Here is a 23,751-nt window from a genome sequence, read left to right as displayed (position 1 = left end):
CAGTTGTTTTATTGATAAAACTAAACAAGGGCATGCTCACCATTGCTAACACTATTCTCTGATATTCTCCTGTTTTAGGACAACCATTTGCCTGGATGCAGGTCCCTTTCCTTGGTTGATATGGGTTTCCTAATGTACTTCACGTAGGGTTCACCAGTAGGTCCGGGGATGCTGCAATTCTACTTTGTCAGAAGTTTTCTCTAAACATACACACTGTGATATGAGACACACAAGGGTGATAGCTTTTGAAAGTATATGCACCTCTACTGGTAACCGCTACCTTTCTCACAACACTGTCCAAGCTCATACCCGACATTTCACTCAAAATCATCATCAAGGGCAGGAGACTTCAATTGCATCATTACCCAAGGTTGCCCACCAGAGGGGACATGTCGCTGTATGAGACTTTTTAACTCAATGGGCCTGGGTGATATGTGGATGCTCCTTTACCCCAGTAGTGAAGGCCTCAATTTCTTCTACAATGCGAATGCAGAGTTACTTGTGCAAAGCGTTTTAGACCATGTGCCTGTAATATATTCATGTGAGCATTGACAGTCTTCAACATGGGGAAAATGGAGGGTTAACAATTAGTGGTTCACAGATGAGGGGTACTCCTCATTCCTCAAGAAAGAGGCTAACTCTTACTTTGAAATCAACTTGTGATCTGTTGACCCTCAAGTCACACCATAGGTTACCTTCAAACCTTTGCTGGGGTGGGGGGGGGGGAGCCAAGTGGCGATTTCACTTCTGGAGAATAAACTTTTGGTGATTGGATGTGAATATAGAAGCTCTTATGATTCTGACAGTCACTTCACTTTGGAGATGGTACAGATCTCACTTAAACAGCACTAAACCACGGAAACAAACTAATTTTGTCTTACTTCTCAGAAACATATCTAGGACTATGAAGACAAAGCTGGGAAACTTTTATATTGGCTATGTTGATCTGTCTTGTCATAACTGAGAAATCTGCTAACAATCAGGTTAATTCCTTGCTGGTCACCACAGTATGGCTTGAACTCTTGTCTCATAATATGCACATTTACATCTAACAGAAATGTATGTGGATTTGGACTTTTGGATGGTATTCTACTACCCTCACTGACAAGGTAGGATTCTGAATAGTCAGACCTGGAGTTAACTATAGAACAAACAAGGGAGGCAAGGGAGGCCATTACCTAACTTGTCCCACTCAAGACCCTAGGACCATATACATTCCCAGTTGAATAGTTTAAACACCACACATCAAACATCATCCCATTCTTATGTGCTGTGTTTCAGATAGCAATGCAGGATTGGACTTCTGCCAGACCTGAGGGCAGCAATTATTACAGTTGTACTAAAAACTGTCTTAACTACAGAGCAATGTGCATCTTTCTAGCGTACAAAATTGATTGATGTGGAACACAAAGTCTTTTCATTATCCATTGTGAACCAGTTGCTCCTAAGAATTCAATCTCTGATACAAGATGACCACAGTGACTTTCTCGAGCATGCTTCACAAGGCATAACATGAAGCACCTCCATAATGCCCTGCCCTTGTCAGTTTGGACCATTGGTGTTGCTGATTGGTTGACTTTGAAAAGCATTTGACTCAGTTGGTAGGAACAAACTCTTTGACTTTCTAAGATGAGATTTGGTCCCTGGTTTATATCATCTGCATACCTCCTTTATACAAATCCCACAGACAGGACACATATGAACGGGCTGTTGTCCCCTTCCTTTCACATTGTTTGAGGCACAAGTTTGGTCTCGCTATTACTTTTTGACCTAGCCATAGAACCACTAGCCTGATCCATGAGAGGACGATGATGTAATCCATGAGTTTCAGTTAAGGGAGGAAATTGAAGATCGAGTTTTGCTATATGAAGATGATCAATTCTTTTATCTTGGTAAGGGTCTCTTCTCCAACCCATGAGCAATGAAGCTGGTTCAAAGGTTTAGGGGGGCCTATTGGTCAACTGGGCAAAATGTTTGATATACTTGATCCATGTTCATTGGTTTGTCAGAGGAGCTGCTTTGGGGTCCAAGACTATAATTGACCAGTTTTAGACATTTGGTGGGTTTTGTGGCCAACTCCACTACCCAGACATGACTCGAGAACATGCCCACCTTCTTATAAACTCATTACATAAGGATGTAGACTGCTAGGCCACTTCAATTGTCTTTAATGTGTAAGTCACAGTATCAAAAATGATTTTCCTAACTCAATAATACATGACCTTCTGGACCACTATCTTTACTGAGTTTCTTCTAATATTTTCCGTACCCAGAACTTGCTGTTCAGGGGCATCAAATGCGAAGGGGCACTCTTAAGGTAACAATGGTGATATGATTGTGCATTAGGAATAATACACCTTGTCCCATATTATAATGCATCATACCTAATCTGGCCCAGTCCCACAGATGACCCAGCATAACGTACAGACTGGGTGTTGCTGGGGTGACATCTCATTCCAACACTGTCTATTTGACAGCAGACTTCCACTGAGCATCCCAGTGATACTAAAGTGGTGGTCAATATTTGGAAGGATTCCCTATGAACATGCCAAAGGGAAAGTACGCTAATAAGGAAAACTTGGGTGGGTGGGAACTTGATTACCTCAGGTAGTCTCTGTTCATGTGTTCCACAGAATGTGCTTTCATAGCTGAGAAATGTGCTTTGTCCAACGGGTATTCTCTCCTTTGCAGACCAACAGAGTAACTTTGCTCTTCACATAAAACAAATTTTTAGATACCTCCACTTGTGTCATGACCATATGCCCTATTTAATATAAATGGGGGCCATTGAGAAATCTATTCCCTGCAAAGCTATACTCATGATGGGTGAGATGAAAGTCTATAAAATATCCTGTATAGCTAAATCTCTTTTGATCAAATCCCCAGACCTTTGTTGCATTACAAGAAGTGGAAGATTAACTAGATGAGGACTGAAGGGACATCCTTACATCATTCCAGGCAGTTGAAATTTCAACCTACTCTTGATTGATCCAATTCAAGCAACTACACAGCGTATACTATTACACAGACAGCTTTTTCAAAATGGGACAATATTCTTCATTTATGTAACTGAATGTGGTACATGTATTTCCAATAGAAGTGTCTGACTCTTCAAGAATTCTAAAAGGAGGTCTAAGAGACCTTGAAAACAGTCCTAAGCTAGCCAATTCCAGCTGACCTGAAACTAAAGCTCTTTTGCATACTCAAAGATATAGATGTCAATTTATATACAAAAACCCTGGTTCCCTTAGGTTTGATACTAGCCAAACATAACATCACACAAAACTGGAGATCCAGGAATTCTCCTTTTGTATGTGGGCAGATAAAGGGTATGACCAATTTACAACACTTTAGAAAGAATTTATGAAGCCTGTATATGTCCTCTAACACACAACAGAAGATGTGGCACTGGAAGAAACTCTTTCATTTGAATTAACTCTATGATAAGTTGTTATGCATTAGCTTGTGTTCCAGTTACAGGGCCCAGACCTGGCAGTTTGGGTTGGAGCATAGACCAAGGCTGATTTGGATATGGCTGACTACAGTCTTATGTAGCATGGGGACAAAAAGGAACCATGGACTGGAATGCAGGACAGAGTAATTATCAGTAGCTGAGATTCATTTAAGCAGTTCACCCTCGCGTTTTTGGTTTTTTGCTCATTGTGCATCATATGGCAACTGGGTAATATTTGAGTAAAACAAACAAAAAAAAGAGGGATGGAGAGGATCTGGAAGTGGTGTTCAGCTTTTGTCTTCCTGATAAACCTCCGGTAATAAAGGTTCAAGCAGTTATGGCATTCGCCAAGAGAAGGCTTAGTAACGATTTTCAAATGCATTCACATATGCATAAAAACAAAGGTTAGAAATGCAAAAAGGTTAGAAATGCACAAGCTATGCTATTCCCTGTGACACTACATGGATGCAAATGTTGGCCAATGAGGAAGCAGTATATGAAGAAAATATATGCATCTGAACTGGGGTGTTGGGATGTTGGTGTAAACACCATGGACAGAAGGGAATAGAAAATATTGTATTCTTGATCAAATGAAGCCCGAAATTTCACTCGACATGCATAGGAGTTGGACATTTTGTTTCTAACAGAAACATGGCTTACGCAAGGTTCAGAAGCAGATATGGTGAACGCCCTCCCCCCTGGCTTTTTAATTCTTACCCAGGATAGACCTCTGGGTCGAGGAGGAGGCATCGCCATTCTATATAAAAACTCACTGACCTGCAGAATCCAGAAAGGGGAGGTGGAAGACTGCGAGAGCTGCAAGTTCTCCTTTCAAATTTCTCACACTGTTGCACTGTCGGGGCTGTTAGTTTATCGCCCCCCAGGAAACATTGGAAACTTTGCCAGCTCACTTATGGAAACGGTAATGGTCTACGCCGCCTCTACCACTAATTTCATTACCCTGGGAGACTTCAATCTCCATTTCGACGACCAGGAAGACCGGTCGGCGACTGCCCTCCTGCATGACCTTAAAACCTGCGGGGTTGATCTTATAAACTTGGAGCCCACTCACAATAAGGGCCATTTGTTAGATTCCATCTTTGCAAATATCTCCACCATGAAAGCAGCCCCCCCTATCCCCCTGCCATGGACGGATCACTTCTTGATCCCCTTCACCTGGGAAATTAAAATGGAGAACTTCTCTCCCTCTAGTGTTGATGCACCAGAAAGACCTTGGGCCAGGCTATCAGTTGAAAATTTTTCACGAAGCCTGGAAGCCTCACGCCCACTACTTCCACAGGACCCTGTCCTAGCAGAAGCAGATCTCTGTAGGTGGATGTCGAACACACTAGATGCCGTCCTCCCTAGGAGATCAGCAGGGAAAAAGGAGAAAAGACTACATACTGCCCCTTGGTATACACTCGAATTGAGGGTTATGCGGAGGGCATCTAAAAAATTAGAGCGCGCCTGGAGGAAAAACCGGGAAGTAGCTAGTAAGACGGAATACCAAACAGCGATAAGGAGCTATAAGCTCTCTATCCGGCTAGCTAAAACTCAGTTCTTTGAGGAGAAAATTAGTAATGCCTCCAACTCCTCAAGAGAAACTTTCTTGGTGGTCAAAGAACTCTTGAGGGTTCCGACACCTTCTGCCCCCTCGGAGAACCTGGAAAACAAATGCAACAATTTGGCAGAGTATTTCCACTCAAAAACTGGAAAATTTTTGAGCTCCCTACCTCAATCTAAGATAGGACTTGAGCCTCTGGAGGATGAGAGCTTGCCTCAGAAGATCTTGGAATCCTTTGGCCCAATCACTCATGATGAATCCCTTAAAGTCCTCCTTTCCATTAAGAGTGGCTCCCCCCGAGATGTCGTCCCCATGAGAATTCTTAAACTGATCGCCCCTTCCATTGTGGAGCCTGTCACCGAAGTTATCAACGCCTCACTAGGCGCGGGTATTGTTCCTCCCAATTGGAAGAGTGCAATAGTAAAAGCTCTCCTAAAAAAAACCTAGCCTAGATCCCTTAGATATGGCTAACTACAGACCCATTTCGCTCCTCCCGGGACTCAGTAAAATCACGGAAAAATTGGTTAACTCTCAGTTGTCCAATTTCCTCGAGTCCAATGGTGTGCTAAGAAGCTCCCAAACAGGTTTTCACCCAGGCCAAGGCACTGACACCGCCTTGCTGGCAGTCACGGAGGAGGCACGCTGCATTTTGGATTCGGGAGGATCAGTGGCAGTGATCCTCCTGGACCTTAGTGCAGCATTTGACACTGTCAACCATCGAGTGTTACTCCAGCGACTGTCAGACGCCGGAGTGAGGGGGACTGCGCTGAACTGGCTCAGGTCATTCCTCAGCGAAAGATCTTTCCAGGTCTGGGAAGGGGGCGCACGATCGGCATCCACCCACCTCCATTGTGGTGTACCTCAGGGCTCATCCCTGAGTCCCACACTATTTAACGTGTACATGGCCCCTTTGGAGGATGTGGTGGCTCCTTTTAACATCAAGATCGTGAGCTACGCCGACGACACCAAACTCGTGTTCGCCCTCTCCCAATCCACGGATAACTCCCAGACACTTCATGCGTGCCTTTCAAAAGTCCATTCTTGGATGGGGGATTCAGCACTAAAACTGAATGGGTCTAAAACGGAGATAATGCTGATGGGACTTAAAACTCCCTCTCTTCCCTGTTCGGCCTGGCCTAGTTGCCTAGGATCTCCTCCCGAACCCAAGGCCGAGATCAAGAGCCTGGGCATTTGGTTGGAACAAGACCTTTCTTTTAGGACCCAGGCCTCTAAACTAGCTGGTGTCTGTTTTGGTCTCCTCCGATCGGTACGCAAAATACTGCCCCTGATTCCTCCTCTATCTCGGAAACTCCTAATTCAGGGTCTGATTATGTCCAGGTTGGACTTTAGCAACGCGATCTACCTCGGTGCCCCTGAGATTACTCTGAACAAACTCCAACAAGTTCAGAACGCGGCCGCACGAATGCTATATAACATCCCCATGTCTCGCTCGGCCAAACCAGCTCTGAAGGCGCTACACTGGTTGCCCATACGGGAAAGGGTGAAATTCAAATCCCTCTGCCTGGCGCACAAAATCTTGCAAGGCAAAGGTCCCCCAGTCCTTCAAAAGATGGTGGTCCCGTATAAAGCTGGTAGAACCTTACGCTCGGACAAGCAACACTTGATTGTTGTCCCTAGAGTAAAAAAGGCCCGATCAGGAGGAAGGAGATTCTCCGTTAATGTCGCTGCCCTTTGGAATGCTCTTCCCTTAGGTCTACGCGCGGAACCATGCATTTTGCGTTTTCGAAAACAGTTGAAAACCTTCCTTTTCTGCTAATCCCCTTTGTCCCTTCTTGTTGTAGTAATACTCTGTTTGGCAAAGCGCTGGGATGCTCCAGGGTAACCGTGCGCTGTACAAAACCGACCTAATAATAATAATAATAATAATAATAGGGCTATACCGAAGATCTCATATAGTGGACTCATAATGCAAAGACCCAATTCCCTAGAAGAAACTGTGATGCTATGAAAATTTGAAGGAAAAAGAGGACATGAACAAACAGCTAGAAGGTCAATAGCACAATCTTAACAGCAATAAACACAGTTTTTTAGCAATGTGCCAACCCGAATAGAAGATAGGGTCTTCAGTAGACCTGCATGATCACCCGGAGTCATCCTCAACTCAATGGACCAATTAAGTGAAAAGGTCATTTGCATTTTTTGTTACCTGGAATAGCATGCTTTATTATCAATAATGGCCTAGTCACTTCAACAAATTGTCACCCACTAAAATGATCTTCTTCAATGGTGCCACGTTCTTCTTCTCCGTATTATTATTATTATTGTTAATGATAATATTTGAGTTTTGTAAAGTGCATCGCTATCTAAAAAAGGTTCTCCAGTGCTAAGCGTGGACGGAAAAGTGGTCATTCCAGGATGTAATCACTAAAAGCAGCAGAATTTTTAGGAGGAGTTAGAGGAAGGAACAAACCAGGTTTTTAAGAGTTTCCTGAACACTGGGAAAGAATCAAATTCGTTCAATGTTGTAGGCAGATTGTAACAAAGTCTTGGTCCAATATAAGAAAAAGTTGAGCCTCCTTGGTGGGATTTCCTGATTCATGAACCCACAGCCACTCTCAGTTGACTGGAGAATAGTGAATGTGTGGGTGAGTACTGAGCCACCAACGATCTCAGATAGTGAGGTCCTTTGTTTGCAAGGCATTTCTGCATTTTGCACTGTGCTTTTAACTGCACGCACTGCTCTATGGGTAGCCAGTAAAGAGTTTTTAGCAAACTAGTTGTTGAGGAAAACTTGGGGGGACATAATACGAGGTGTGCTGCAGCATTTTGGATGATCTGAAGGTGCTTCAGAAGATATTTTGCAACTCCCAGATACAAGATATTTCCATAGTCCAGTCTAGAGATAACTAAGGCCAGGACTATGGTTATCTGGGGCGAAGTAGGAAGGCAGTACATGATCTTTCAGAGCCACTTCAAATTGCCAAAGAAAGTGTCTGCCATTCTGCTAATATGCTGGCTCATTAAAAGTTTGTCATCCTACAAAACAATCAGGTTCTTTGCAACTACCACTTGGCTAGGGGGTGTGCAGGCTGCAGGTGGGAAGCCCGGGGGTGGAGGGGTTACCTACCAGCAAAACCTCCATTTTGTCTCCATTCAACTTTTGACATTTATCCAAAATGAAACTTGGATAAGACACAAGTGCAAAGGCATTGAGTTCTGGTTATCCTTTGATAATAGAAACATCAAAATTTGTGTATCATCTGCATATAAGAAGAGTGTAAGGCCACAATTCTCCACAATTTCTGCCAATGGTATAACATATAGGTTGATTAGCAGAAGACTCAGGGTGGCCCCTTAAGGCACACCGGAGGTTAAAAAATATGATTTTGATCCATGTTGGTTAGTATGTACCTGGAAGGGGCGATCATGCAGAAAAGTTTTTAACCAAGACAAGACAGTATTTTGATTCCCATACCCTCTAGCCTTTGTATGAGCAAACAGTGGTTAACAGTATCAAATGTTGCACTGAGTTGCAACAAGATCAGTGCAGCAGCCCCGCCTTCATCTAACTGGTGCTTTAAAAACTCTGTAACACCAGGAAGTGCCAATTCTGTGTTATGTCCTGCACTGAATCCAGACTATGAGGAATACTATAAGTCATTTTAGTTCTGTGTGCCTAGTGTGGTATTGATTTACGCATTTCTCCACCGTAATAGTAAGAGTCACTTGCACCGATATGGGTCTATAATTCAACCATGTGAGGGGGTCTAAGTTAGATTTGTTTAGTAGAGGGGTGATCAAAGCTGTTTTCCAGATTTTCGGGACAACCCCTTTCAGACAAAGATCGATTCAGATCTATAACAGAGTGGGAGAGTTTATCAAATACATCTGTGGGACAGGGATCCAATGGGGATCCAGTTTTAATGGACACCAAGATTGCCCTAAGCAATGTAATATCAAAAGGCTGGAACCTATGCATCACACTGTTTATCTTGGTGGACTAGTTAAAAGACTGGCATCATCAGTGCTGGACAAGATCAACTGGATACCTGCCACTTTTTTTTAATAATAAATTCAGCGACTTCCTAGCATTGTGTTTGAGAAAGGGGGTGACAGATGTCATATTAGTTGTGTCAGAAAGGGCCTTTGCAACCTGAAAAAAAGAGTCTAAGGGCAGTTCTGAATTGAGGTAATAGAATACGGCTGCAACCTTGCTACATGTTTTTGGTAGGATTTTATTGCATTTTTGTAGATTATCTTCTCTTTCTCGTCGTATGATTTGCGCAACACCCTCTTAAGATGTTTGCATGCCTTTTTCTCCTCATGTAAGAAAGATAGTGATTAATTTATTCTGGTCATAGCAATAATTACCGCCTTGAATAGAGTTTAGCAGATTGATACCCAGTCACAAGCATAGAGGATATGCCTTATTTAAAGTGCATTTTGTGCAAATACACTTGAATATGGTGAACATGCTATCCATCATGTTTGTGATGGAGTGCCACTACCCAACTCTAGATCAGGCCCCTAACCAACTCCAGGTGTGAAAAAGTATATTGGAATGGAAATAAAAAAAATATCTTATGTCCAAAAGCTTATTTGTTATACATTTTGAAAACCTTTCTCAGTCTTTTAGATAATCTAAACAATGGGACATCTATTGCTTTTGTTAAAGCGATCTATTTAGGCTGAGGATTAAAAACAGTTTTTCAGAAATAACTCTAAGAAACGTCCATTTATTAAATATATAATTCATTGTTTTTGGTATTGTTGTATCTACCCAAATATACAAAAACAGCACTAATAACATTAAACTTGACGGAGTTACAAGATAGAAGGAAATCATGAAAATATTTAGGATCATGGATGATGATAGATCCAGCTGTGTCATTCCAAGTGAGTTATTTGAGATAAGTGATTCCGATTTCATGCAATCTAAAAAGGCGAGGTAAAGGTAATTAATTCTCAATTGGTTGGATTGACTTAATACAGATTAAGTGTTTGTCATTCCATCCTTTTTTTGTAGCGCTCACATTCAAATAGGTTAAAATATTTTGCTCAACTACAGACTATACTTTAATGTTTCCTAATGGGAAAATTGTTCCAAAATATGTCATGACACACACAAGCGAAATCAAAACATAAGGGAGACTTGGCAAACTTTGCCTTGAGAAAGTACTATCAGACAGCTATGCTTAAGAAACTCTGAAATCTGATTGACATGCTTGATGAGCCAGCACCTTTGGTCTCACTTGCGAATAGCGGGTAAGATAAAACTCCCATATACTGCACACCAGTTTGGTAAAAAAAATGTGATGTGCTTTTCAATATCAGTAATGTATGGCCTCCAATATTTGAGGAAACTAAGCCATTTAAAATCAAAGCATAGTGTAAACAAATGTTAAGGCTTCTGAAACTTAACTTGAAATCTGATGTTCCATAAAGTCTCCAAAGAATAAATCCTTACAATGTTTAGGATTCATTACATTTTAATCCAATCCATAACAAGCATGGTGTCTGAGATAACCCTAATGTCCTCAATATAAAATGTGCACTTCTGTGCACAAAAACACTTATGTTAGATCATCCAAGATAAGGGTGCAACAACATTTAGAAATGACAATGGGATTACCAATTTCAACAAATGACTCAGATGCAAAACTCGTCCTGAGCTACAAGTGTCCAGAAACAGATAACATGGAAAATATACCTTTTTTGAATCAAAATGTACACTAAAAGCCAACGAAAACAGGTCAACCCATCTCAAAAGAATATTACTGATATAGTGTATGAGGTGGGGCAGGTTTGTTTATCTTCAAGAAGGTATTTAAACTACAGCTATACATTTACATCACAAATCCTAAAAGAAGGGCTTGTAACCTAATTTTATATGGTAGTTACATTCAAGTTCATTTTGATAAAGCGGAAAGTTAATTCACTACCAAGTACTGAGGTATGGTGGAAATCAGCCTACAAAAGTATTTTATGCAGCAGGTGCTTTACTCATATTAATAGTATTAATTAGGAATTTGAAAAAATATTGCTTCCTTCATATATATATATATATATATACAAAGATAGTAAGCAAAACAATATACAAGTAGGCTAAATGAGTAAAATAAAGGTTAATGTATCCTTAGATTACAATTATAGCCAGGCAGGGTTACTAATTGCCATAGACCTTTATGATGAAATGCAGCACATTGTGCAAGGGGAAGAAAATAGTATAGAGCCATTTATGCCTAAACAAAATCTGCAGGTGCTGTCAACCACTGACTGTACTGGTGCACTAAACAGGCTGCCTTGCACAGTGCATCATTTTAGAACAAGGTGCAGTCTCAGTATGCACCGTTTTACATAGGATTTGTACTGGAAGCAAGCTTTGAAGAATCCCACTCAGTTGATGTGTGCTATGCACTGCAGCACACTTACATGTGTGTATTGTTAGGAGAAAATACATAATTCCACCTTTCAGTACCTTCATCAAGGAGGGGCTTTTTTTAAATTCAGAGCACAGTCTAACCATCTCAGTAGATTGTGCTTCATGCCAAAAACTATGGGCGTTTGCTCTGATCCACCCGAGTCAAATTCCTGTAAGCCTCCTAATTTAAAGGGATGCAAAGCAGACCAAAGCTCTATATGTGCAAGTAAAAGGGCACATTTCAAGTGTAAAACAACAGTTGCACAGGTAAATTAATACACTTGCTAGTCTGAGGGTGGCAATGTAGTACTTTGCGCCTTCACAGATATTTTATGAATCTGGGCCTTTCGTTTTGTGTTTGAACAAATTCAATTAAAATGCTGTGGATTAAAGTTGTGTTTAATTTCTCCACTACACATGTGCGGAAAATGAGGCAAGAAGCAAGAGTTAGCGATTGATGCTGCATTGATTCTAGAGTTGTCATTGACTCCAACGTTCAATGATCTGATTATTGTATGTCGGTTTGTTCTGCTGGGTAATAGCATGTAAAGGGGTTATTTGTGCTATTAACCTCTGCTTTTTTAAATGGGCTAGGGAATGACTTCTTCTTCTGATTCTCATCATAAGACAATAAACAACTCTATTCTGGTAACTATTTTGAATCATTTTTTTTTAATATGCATCTAGATTCCCAACAGATAGTTAGTTGTCTGACTTTTTGAATTTGAAGACTGAGGATTCACAGATGGTGGTAGTTATAAGAGTCATTTCTCCCTTTCCGTACCTAGAAGAACATAAGTGGCTTGGGCAAATCCAGTGCATTCAAAGTAAGTGTGAGAATTTGCAGCTCTTGGCAATCAACTATGCTAAAGTTTAAGGCCTTATCCATTACTCTAAGGGCCCCTTGCGAAGGCAGACGTTATTGTTTTGTAGTCAATTTTTCTATGCAATACTCTTTACCCTGAAACAGAACTTGATATGAATACATTTTGATTGTCTTCCTTTATTTTTTGATGTTTTATAAAAACAGAAATACGGTAACTGTAATGGAGCAGTTTGAGCTATTTTGATCGTATTATATTGCTTAAGTCTTCTGTATGTAAATCAGCTGAATGGTGGTCTTGGGCTCTTTAACACCTTGGGAGCTTCGTAAATAGACCTCCCCAGTGCTGCGCTGTCCATTATCCAGTGCTGAACTGGACGTCCAGCGGTCGCACGCAGCACTGGGGAGGTAGTGCCCGTGACGACCGTTGGCCGACGGCAGCACTTATGGGGTTAAAGTGTTTTTTATATTATATAAAGTGTTGTTTATATTATACAATACCTATATATTGAAACCAATGACTTTGTTTAGACATCTTAAAACCTTGAAGTGTAATGTATACATAGCAGGCTCACTTAATATCACGTAATCTGAATATTGTAAGTTACTAGAGTGCATTAACACCATTTACATACAGGCCAGTACATGTATATTTCTTAGAAAACTGAGAGGAGTCCTGACTGAGCTGATTAGTTTGGAGAAGAGAGCAGGGAAATCAAAAGATAACAAATAAACAGAAACTTCTCCAAAGACAGCTTCATATATTGCATTGCATTATGTCCATGATATACAAACTGTGCCACATCAGACCAGTGTGTTTCTACTTTATATTTATCTAACATACAAAAATATATTTAATCAATCTTTTTCATTTTTTTTATATAATATATGTTTCAATGTGTTTTATACATAAAACAGAGAGGAAAGTTCATATATTAAAATATTCCTATATGTTTATCTCTAAGAGCACCCACATAAAAAGCTGTAATGGAACAAGTACATGCAAAACACATAATTTTTCACATTACAAATAACAAAACCTGAGACTAAGCAAAATAATCAGTATTATACAGAAGAAATACTTTCATAGACAGAAATGTGCTGACTCGCGTTTTGGAAATAAACAGTAAATGAGCAAATCCTTCATCAGAGCGCTGTCTGTATTGACATGTTAGGTGGCAGAAAGCAATCTGCTCAAATTGAACGATCACTGATTACCTGACTGCACAGGGTGCTCAACAAAGGCTCACAACCAATGGTTTAAAAACAGGATTCATGGGATTTCAAAATCAATGGCACGTTGAAATGAATTATTGTGTTAGCCTTTTCTGTGAATGTTTGTTATGTTAACTGTTCATTTTGTTTTCTATTGTTTTGCTGAGTCTCAGCTTTTGTTATTTGTACTGTGAAAAAATTATGTGTTTTATCTGTACTTGTTCTATTATAGCTTTTTTTGGGGTGCTCATTGATACGTATATATTGTATAAAAAAAGAAAAAGATTTATTAAATATATTTTTTTCTATGTTTGATAAACAAAACTTCAAAAAACCACTGTTCTGGTGTAGATCAATGTGTATATCATGAACATACTGCAATGCAATATAAGAAGTTGTCTTTGGAGAAGTTTCTGCTTATTTTTTGCCAGGACATATTTATTGCCACGTATACCTAAGAAGCCAAGTCATATTCAGATTAGGATCAATTAGTGGCAAGCTATTGCTTGTGGCTTATGTTCATACTCTTAAAACAAAAACATAATCAAATTACTTTTCCCATCAAAAAAGTGTGCAATTCCTATCCCCAAGCGAATGTTAAGCATTGCCCTTTTTCAAAAGAGATGTTGCCCTCTGTCACCATATTTAAAATATACATGTGCTCAATTACTAATGCCTGAAGGCAATGCTGGTCTGTAAACATGGTATGCATTTATAAAGCATCTGAACTACACTGCAATTAATTATTAAAACAAACTTCAGAAATCAGTTTACTTTCGAAGAGGATTACATTAATTGAATGTATGGACTTACTGGCTTACAAAACTCTATACTGTGTATTAGTCCAATATGATTAAGTAAAAACAATATATGTTTTTATTCAACAGTTCAAGAATACAAGTTAATTATTTTAATTACAGGAGCACACATGCAATAAACGTGTTTCAAACATCCAAAGTATGCATATTCTGACAAATGTAGTATTCTTCATAAATAAGAAGCTACCTTTAATTTCTGTTCATCTTTGGGATCTGGAAGACTAGCGATTTTTTTCTCAATGTCATCCAAACATTTCAAGAGATCATCAGCCTGTCTCTTATACTGATACCATTGGTGGGAAATTTCTAAAGCCTTTTTTCTTCTTTGCGTTCTCAAATCCTATGGTGAGAATGAATAAGATTAGCATATCATAGCACATCCCTAACACTAAACTTTCTTTTCTTCTCTTCTTCAAAGATGTTCAGTTATGTCTGAGCTGGTTAACCAATATGAATGTTAGTATGTTAATAATATTATCACATTTTGCACAAAATTTAACAGTGGTCCATTCAGCTCTGTCTCTTCAGTTCAAAGTGTGTGGTTATTGATAAAGGGGTAGGGTAAATATATGCAAACATATCGTGTCCCATTGAAAGTGCCACAAACATTTGTTCTCCACTGCACAAAACCTGCTTAACAGAATTGCACCAAATGTGTCATGGAGTTGGTGTTTTGCTCAGTATAGGTTCCTTTGTTGGCTTTGTGTAAATCCATTCAGTATTTCTGTAGATATGTTTGTTACAAAAGGTGCTTGATGAGGTTGAAATGGTTAATATTTTTTAGCATTAATATGAGAGTGGTCGGTAGAATATCCAAGGTTTCAAAAAAGAGAAAAAACAATTCAAAATTTGTTTTTACTGCCAGTCAGCATTGTGAAAAACTGTCAGGGTGAAAGGGAGACAGTTTACATTGACTCTAGGGTGAGGAGTAATCTATACCTTGCAGCACAGTCAGCTAGGCAGGGCTGATGTAAATACACAGCAGCCTCCTGGGGCAGAGGACCTGGGTTCGGAAAGTGACAGGAGTCCATGCTCACTGCCCACATCCTTCTGCGTGGAGGAGGGAGGGGAAAATGATGTTGCATCCATTTATTTAATAATGAAATATCCTTTACAAGAATTAGGTCGAGCATTTGAGATCTCTTGGATATGCTTTAGTATATACTTATTATATACCTATATGTGTATGTACTGTGATCTCTGGAGATCAGCCCTAGGACTTGTCTGCTTCCTTTTAGGGACTATTTGTTTGGTTTAACTGCCTCTATGTAACTGTCTTGATAGAAAACGACCAGCAGAGGTGAGTACAATACTAGAATTGCTTTCTACTGAGGGACTTTCTTTTTTTTAATTTTTCTGGCAACTGCCTCTATTTAACTTTCTTGATAGAAAACGACCAGCAGAGGTCAGTAAAACACCAGAATCACTTTAGCAGTCTCTAGATTCCAGTCCATAGAAATTGTCTTCCATGGACAGCGAACATAATAATATTTTTTTCAAACCTTGTATTTTCAGTGCTATAACCATGAAGGCCCTAATTTCATTATAAAAACAGAGCTTTGGACCATACCATTACCTGCTGAAAGGCAATATTTCTCTCCATGTGTTCCCACACCTGGTGTGTCAGACAGTTGAGTGCTTACTTTCCCTCCATGTTGAAGAACAGTAGATGTTTCAGCACCCAGGCTGATGTGCTGCATAGCTAAATACATATAAGGTCCCAAAGGTGAGACCGATTGCATTGCAAATGCATGTTTTTAAAGCTATTGCTAGCCACAAGGGCGAATCTCTGCCTTCAGCCATATAACTGTTTTCAATCAGTGGACTTCTTAGTTATTCACAATATCCTTTCGATGCACAATTAATAGTTGAAACAGTAGTAGCAGTAATATCGTCATCCTTACTTTATTTACCACTACAACACTATTCAAAGCAAGTGGCTATGTTGTTCAATTCAATTACCTCTTTAGTACTTAGAAGGTAAATCTCATAGAACAGCATCTATCATGACACAGGGCTATGGTACAGGTCACGTCCTTTTAACTTTCAAAAACATTTTGTACACATTGAAACATACCCACATACTCAAGCATAGGGTTAATTACTATTTCATTTATGCCAAAACGTTTTCAATCCCTTACCATCAGACCCCCCCTGGTTTTATTTGAGTCACACTTTAAAAAAAAAATCAATTAGTTAAGGCAAATCGCTATTGCAGGTTTGCAACATATAAGGCAGATTAGTGATTCTGGTGTCAAGATTGAAACATCCAACTAAAGATAGTGTATTAAAACTGAAAGTTAAAGCTTAAATACGTGCGGGTGGTTGGCCAATACAACTCTGACACATCACAGTTTTGCAAAAGAATAAAGATAATTTGGTTCAGGAGAATAAATCTATACAGGCAGCTTCATTAACTGGCATTCTTCAAAGCAGCAAGGCAGGTTCATGGGAGCAACTAACATTTGTGAAAAAAATCATTAAGTTCAATCCATGAATGGAGAGAAGGCAGTCTCAAAAACAGCCAGAGGCACCGAGCCAATTCAAACTGATTAGGGGTATGCAAATTTATAATCAGCAGTGCACAGAATGTTTTCATAAATGCTTTAATTTGTAGGCACGATTATTTCGGCACTCAAACGTGTGCCACTGTTTCGATTCGTCTGATATGTGTGCAAAACTAGTTCTTGTCCTAAATACATTTTCGATTTTCCAAGGCCACGAGGTTGAATGTGTGAGACCGTTATGCATCAAAACGCCACTCATTAGTTCTCCATGGGAAACTAAACTTAGGGAATTTTAAACGCGGTTTTATAGCTGGAGCGACTTACCATGAGAGCATTATGCTTGGATTTCAACAGCTGTTGCTTTGTCTTTATTTCTTCACGTTTCTTCTCGTCTGTGAGTCTGTGTTGGAGGTTATCGCCTCTTTGCAGCAGTTCTTTCACCGAGCCTTCAGTATCATCCTCCTGTCAACAAAAAACACAATTTCAGTTCCTGCCAAATATCAACTATGTTATACAACAAGAAATGTCGTCCCTTTCCAGAATCAACCGATAAGACTGTGCATTACATTGTGTTTGTGAGTAGTCACTATGCCACATGAAGCTACATACATTTCTTGCCCCTATGACCCAGACACATGTCTGTTCTGAGCGTGTTGAGAAGTAAGCCATGTTAAGCCGAGAAGACATTTAACACCCCCTCACTATAGTATGCAACCATATACTTGATGATGAGAAGTACACAAAATCGGTAAGAAATGTGTGAGGTAAAAATAAAGCTTTTTCTGTAAAGTAGATGAGTGACTTCAAGCAGTAAGAAAGATACCAAACCACATGCTATTTTGGTCACAAATATATAGGGACCATATGTATGTATGTATGTTTGTATGTGTATATATATATATATATATATATTACCTACTGGCGGTCGGCAGTAGGTATATATAGTTAGGATTTTTTCTCTATGGGATTTTTGAAAATTCTATGTCAAATAACTTTGGCGTTTGTGGACGGAATTGGCTGAAATTTTCAGGAAAATGGCACATTTTGTTTCTGAGCAGCCCTTGAAAATTTGGGGGGGGTTCGTCAAGGGGGGGCCGAGAAAAAAGGGGGGTCCCAAAACGTGTTTTTAACATTGAGTTTTCCATAGGGCGGTTGGCCTCACTTTTAGCCCGAACGGCTGAATGGATTTGCACGAAACTTGGCAAAATTGTAGGGACTGGTAGCCCGATGTGCCTTTGCTAGGTCTCAATATATGTGCTCCAGTGGATTTTGAGAAATTAACGTTTAAAAAAAGATATATATCTGTAACAGCGGACCGGGCAGCGCTCCGGTTCGCGGACTTTTCGCGGTACGGAGCTTTGTGAAGCGAAGCTGATTGGTTCTCCGGCGTCTGTGAACATTCCAAACAGTCCGTAGCGGCCGCCATCTTGTCTCTCGGTAGGATCGAGAGACAAGAGGAGGCCAAAGCGAAGGGGCAAATGACCATAAGGGGGCATAGTAGATCCTCGCTGACCCCCTAGGTTTGATGTGGAGGTTTTAAAAGGGCCCCGCGGGGCAAAAAAAAAAAATAATAATAATAATCGAACGGCTGAATGGATTTGCACGAAACTTGGTAAAATATTAGGGACTGGTAGCCCGATGTGCCTTTGCTAGGTCTCAATATATGTGCTCCAGTGGATTTTGAGAAATTAACGTTCAAAAAAAGATATATATCTGTAACAGCGCTCCGCTTCGCGTAACGGAGGTTTGCGAAGCTGATTGGTTCTCCGGCGTCTGTAAACATTGCAAACAGTCCGTAGCGGCCGCCATCTTGTCTCTCGGTAGGATCGAGAGACAAGAGGAGGCCAAAGCGAAGGGGCAAATGACCATAAGGGGGCATAGTAGATCCTCCTTGACCTCTTAGGTTTGATGTGGAGGTTTTAAAAGGGCCCCGCGGGGCAAAAAAAAAAAATAATAATAATCGAACGGCTGAATGGATTTGCACGAAACTTGGCAAAATTGTAGGGACTGGTAGCTCGATGTGCCTTTGCTAGGTCTCAATATATGTGCTTCAGTGGATTTTGAGAAATTAACGTTCAAAAACAAGATATATATCTGTAACAGCGCTCCGCTTCGCGGAGATAAAATTATATCTGTATTACCTAGCTGTTGCTAACACCAGTTAGCGACGGCTAGTAGGAGATAGCGACCATCTTGGGCCCCACTTTGCATGTGAGTGATATTTATCACTAATGACATGCAAAGTGGGCATGCCAAGATGTTAGCGACTGGAAACAGTCGCTAACATCGCTATCTCCTATTATCAACTTTTGGAAATATTTGCGATAAGCGCGAATATCTCCAAAAGCTAGCACCTGCCCTGAGCAGTTCTTAGCCATGTTATCCAATGGGAGGTGGATAACATGGCTAAGAGCATTAGCTCGGTAATGCATGAATATCGCTGAGTTTTCAGCGATATTAATGCATTGCGTCGTTTTTTATCGTATTTGCGATAAACCTTGATAATAGCAAGGTTTATCTGCGATAATTTCTGACGATGCTTAGCGGTAAAAAAATCGTCGCTAAGCATCGTTAGGGATAAATATCGCTTAACTTTGGTAATATGCCCCAACGTCTGTTAACGTTCGATTCGAAGGAAATCAGGAAGTGTTGAAAAACATTGTCTGCGCCATCTTGCCTTTTTTCAAATGCCACACTTTTGTCGTGCACGGCAGTCATTTTAGATGCCTTGACCAGACCCACTCTGTGCACGCTGTCGATGCTTAGCATGGCTCCCCACCTTCGCAAGCATCTCCCCCAGGCAGTGGTCACCCCCGCTCTCTGTCTTATGCATGGGTAATAAACCACCCCCCATCTGCGCTGCTCTTCCCTGAGAATCACACCCTGTGCCCGCCCGACACCTCCCTTTCGCCCTATTCACTACCGCACCCTCTGACACTCCTTTTCCTCTGTGTCCGATTGTCCAGGCCGGTCCTAGGGTATCAGCTAGCCCTGCAGATGTAGTTTATGGCCCCAGCTGTAAAGAATCACCCCTCTTCAAAGGAGTTATAGTAGATCAAGGCCCACACTCGATGAGATCCGTCACAGCAGACGCGTTCCTATTATCTGAAAACCATCCTGTATTGTGATTGGGGAGGGGACCGAGCCTGAAGCGGAAGATTCCAGGGATGACTCTTTGTACATCAAAGTTTTTACAATTATGTGTCACATTAAAAATATATAGCACTCCAACAAAGTAGTAAGATTATAAAACTTTAATAACTTATAAATATATACAAGAAAACAAAAACAGTAATAACATATAAACATTTAAGTAGCGGTCGGCTGTGCGAATAGTCCCAACGCAGCACAACGTCCAGATTTCTGGCGTGGGGCGTCGCGGGGGGTGGGTCATCAGTAGCAAACTGTTGTGCGAATAGTTCCAAGGCAGCAGAACGATGGCACCAAGGTGATGTCCAGTAAGTTGCCGCACTGGTTTTGGTATCCTACAATGCTGCTCCGAATAACGGCGTGGGGCGCCCCGGGGGAGGCGGCGTGAACGGGCCTCTCCAGGTGGAGTCTCGTCTGTTGTAGTGGGGCACCCCTTTACCGTTTCAGTTGCCATTCCGTCCGCTTTTGGTCCACTGTGTCAAAAGCCGCAATTCAGCTGAGTTGCGCCCACTCTTGCGGTGCAGCGATAGGCGGCTGTCACAGGACTCTCAAAATGGCGGCAGGCTGTTTCGTTTTTGGGCCTGGTCCACTGAAATGGCCCTGGGACACCTTGGAAATCGGACGCTTGTCTGCTAGGTCTTGGACCCCATTCTCGAAAGCGTCCCCTCCGCCTTGAGGATTCATCAAAAGTTTTGGGGGCCCCCGACTCCTGTAGGCTTCTGGTGGGGAGCGGCTGCCATGATTGCTCGCGGAATGACCACGACGGAGCCACGAGATGGTGGTGCTCTCATGCTGACGCCAGCTTCAGTCTGAAACATCCAGAAACAAGGTGGGGCTTTCATCGTTTGGGGAAAAAAAAAAGTTTTCATCCAATGAAAAGTGTTGTTTTTAGGTCATATGATCAAGCCTTCCATCATTAGGAAACCAAAAGTAAAATGAACCAATGAAAAGTTTTATAAACAAGTCACATGACCTGTTATGCGGCATAGGGTATAAAATGCGGAGAAAATACGTTGGCACGTGAGGCGGCGTCAGTAGCGGACCGATGTGCGAATAGGCCGAAGGCAACACAACGCGCCAAGATCCGGATGGCACCGAGGTGGTGTCCAGCAAGTTGCAGCACTGGTGTGGCCATCCTACAATGCTGAAAGTCGGCGTGGGGCGCCCCGTTGGCCTGTGAGTTTGCGTCAGTAGCAGACCGATGTGCGAATAGGCCGAAGGCAGCACAACGCGCCAAGATCCGGATGGCACCTAGGTGGTGTCTAGTAAGTTGCCGCACTGGTGTGGCCATCCTACAATGTAGAAAGTCGGCGTGGGGCGCCCCGTTGGCCTGTGAGATGGCGTCAGTAGCGGACCGATGTGCGAATGGGGCCAAAGGCAGCGCAACAATATTTTCTGACTAGAAGACACCACAAGGCGCTGAGATGCCAAGATTCGGATGGCACCGAGGTGGTGTCTAGCAAGTTGTGGTACTGGTGTGGCCATCCTACAATGGTAAAAGTCGGCGTGGGGCGCCCCGTTGGCCTGTGAGATGGCGTCAGTAGCGGACCGATGTGCGAATGGGGCCAAAGGCAGCGCAACAATATTTTCTGTATGGAAGATACCACTAGGCGTTGAGATGCCAAGATCCGGATGGCACCGAGGTGATGTCTAGCAAGTTGCTGTACTGGTGTGGTCATCCTACAATGCTGAAACTCGGCGTGGGGCGCCCCATTAGCCTGTGAGATGGCGTCAGTAGCGGACCGATGTGTGAATAGGCCGGAACCAGCACAAGGCGCCAAGATCCGGATGTCACCGTGGTGGTTTCATAGTTGAGAGGCACTTCATCTGCAGTGGGGCGCCGAGATCCGGATGGCACCGAGGTGATGTCTAGCAAGTTGCTGTACTGGTGTGGTCATCCTACAATGCTGAAACTCGGCGTGGGGCGCCCCATTAGCCTGTGAGATGGCGTCAGTAGCGGACCGATGTGTGAATGGGGCAAAGGTAGCGCAAGAATATTTTCTGAATAGAAGACACCACAAGGCGCTGAGATGCCAAGATCCGGATGGCACAGAGGTGGTGTCTAGTAAGGTGCACTGGTGTGGCCATCCTACAATGCTGAAAGACGGCGTGGGGTGCCCCGTTGGCCTGTGAGATGGCGGCAGTAGCGGACCGATGTGCGAATGGGGCCAAAGGCAGCGCAACAATATTTTTGGAATAGAAGAGACCACAAGGCGCTGAGATTCGGTTAGCACCGAGGTGGTGTCTAGCAAGCTATGCAGCTGAGTTGCGTGCGCACTTGCGGCGAATAGGTCGAAGGCAGCACAACAATGTTTTCTGAATAGAAGACACCACAAGGCGCTGAGATTCGGTTACCACCGAGGTGATGTCTAGCAAGTTGCCGCACTGGTGTGGCCATCCTACAATACTGCTCCGAATAACGGCGTGGGGTGCCCGAAGGGGGGGGGGGAGGCGGCGTGAACGGGCCTTCCTAGGTGGAGGCTCGTCTGCTGTAGTGGGGCGCCCCTTTACCGTTTCAGTTGCCATTCAGCTGAGTTTTGGCTGCTCTTGATGCTACAGCGACAGGCGGCTGCAACAGGACTCTCAAAATGGCGGCCTGTTCTTTGGATTTGGGCTTGGTCCACTAAAATGGCCCTGGGACACCTTAGAACTCGGACGCTCGATTTTTTTTTCCTTTCCTGTACATGCAAAAAAAGGTAAATGCCCGGTACGTTACACGCTTCATCTGCCACGATGAACTCTCCAGAGGAACCGAAAAAAAATATAGTTATGGTAACTATACCATGCATCGTCATATGGAGAGGTGGCACCAATTAATTATAGTGCTGCATAAAAGAGAGATTTGGAGGAGAACCCCTGACCTGCTAGTACATTCATCAAAGAAGTGGCACTGACAGCATCAGAGGCAAGGGAAACGGTCCCAAATATTTAGAAGAACTTTGGAAAGATTAAAATGACATGTTTAGATTGTGGCAAATTAATTTCATGTGGACAGATGAGTGTTACTCTAATAAATACAGCATATGAACATCATCATAGTCGATGGTTGGTAGAGACATTTTGACTATATCCTGGACCTGCCCGTCCTCGCCCAAAATGGCGCCGGAATAAATGGGACTCGTAACTCCTTGTTGTGTACTGGTTGCAGAACCTTGAAATCACGAGATACGTATGCAGTTTTGAAGCACATGGCGGGCGGGGACGAGAATTGATTGAATATTTCGACATCCCTATTGATATTAAGTTCTGATGTGTTATTGATTACTGTACTATTGAAAGTTCGAATTAACGTCACCCATGGTACTTGCCCGCAAATGTATATCTAGATAATTTTATTGTAACTGGCCCTGTCGTATTTTAATTATAAAATGTACGTCCACCGATTCCGTAACTGTTAGACACCTTAGTTCTTGCAACCTAATGGCCCGCCGTTACGTTCCTCTACAGTGTAAATGTCTACTCATCATATACGATTACAGTTTGCTCCGTGGCCGGCCCACATGGTTATAGGCTCGTATTTGTATAATGAAATGTTCACAATAAAGGTTTTTAAAAGAAAACATGGTAGTAGTATATACATTGGTAAAGTTTTAATAATAGTCACTGTTTTAGAATCATTAAAAGGCAAGTGAAATAAAGCAGACCAATTACATGAAGGGTAAAAGGTATAATACGAAGGAACGCAGTAAAGATAAATGGTCAAGGGCTGTTGTGTTTTCTACTCCTGCAACATAAAGTGATCGATAAGAATCTCATATTCAGGCGTATCGGCGACTAAGACAGCAGGTCGACCCTCTTTTGCTCAACGGCTCCGTCATGGGACGAAGAAACGCTCTTT

At 41.9% G+C, this 23,751-nt stretch overlaps 1 protein-coding gene across 7 annotated transcripts in view; it reads right to left on the bottom strand.

The window, feature by feature from the left end:
- The window catches only part of DMD (dystrophin), a 6,826,337-nt gene that overhangs the window by 4,232,645 nt on the left and 2,569,941 nt on the right, over positions 1–23,751 (bottom strand). For all 7 annotated transcript variants that reach the window (XM_078657819.1, XM_078657824.1, XM_078657821.1 and 4 more), the window contains exons 39-40: positions 17,088–17,225; positions 14,444–14,596 (exon numbers count right to left, since the gene is read on the bottom strand). In XM_078657819.1, coding sequence (XP_078513945.1) covers positions 14,444–14,596; positions 17,088–17,225 — 291 coding nt within the window. The remainder of the gene's footprint in view (positions 1–14,443; positions 14,597–17,087; positions 17,226–23,751) is intronic.

Source organism: Lissotriton helveticus, chromosome 8 (genome assembly GCF_964261635.1).
Source record: "Lissotriton helveticus chromosome 8, aLisHel1.1, whole genome shotgun sequence".
NCBI lineage: Eukaryota > Metazoa > Chordata > Amphibia > Caudata > Salamandridae > Lissotriton > Lissotriton helveticus.
The sequence above is the reverse complement of the archived record's forward strand: the minus strand, read 5'-3'. Positions and strand labels throughout refer to the sequence as shown.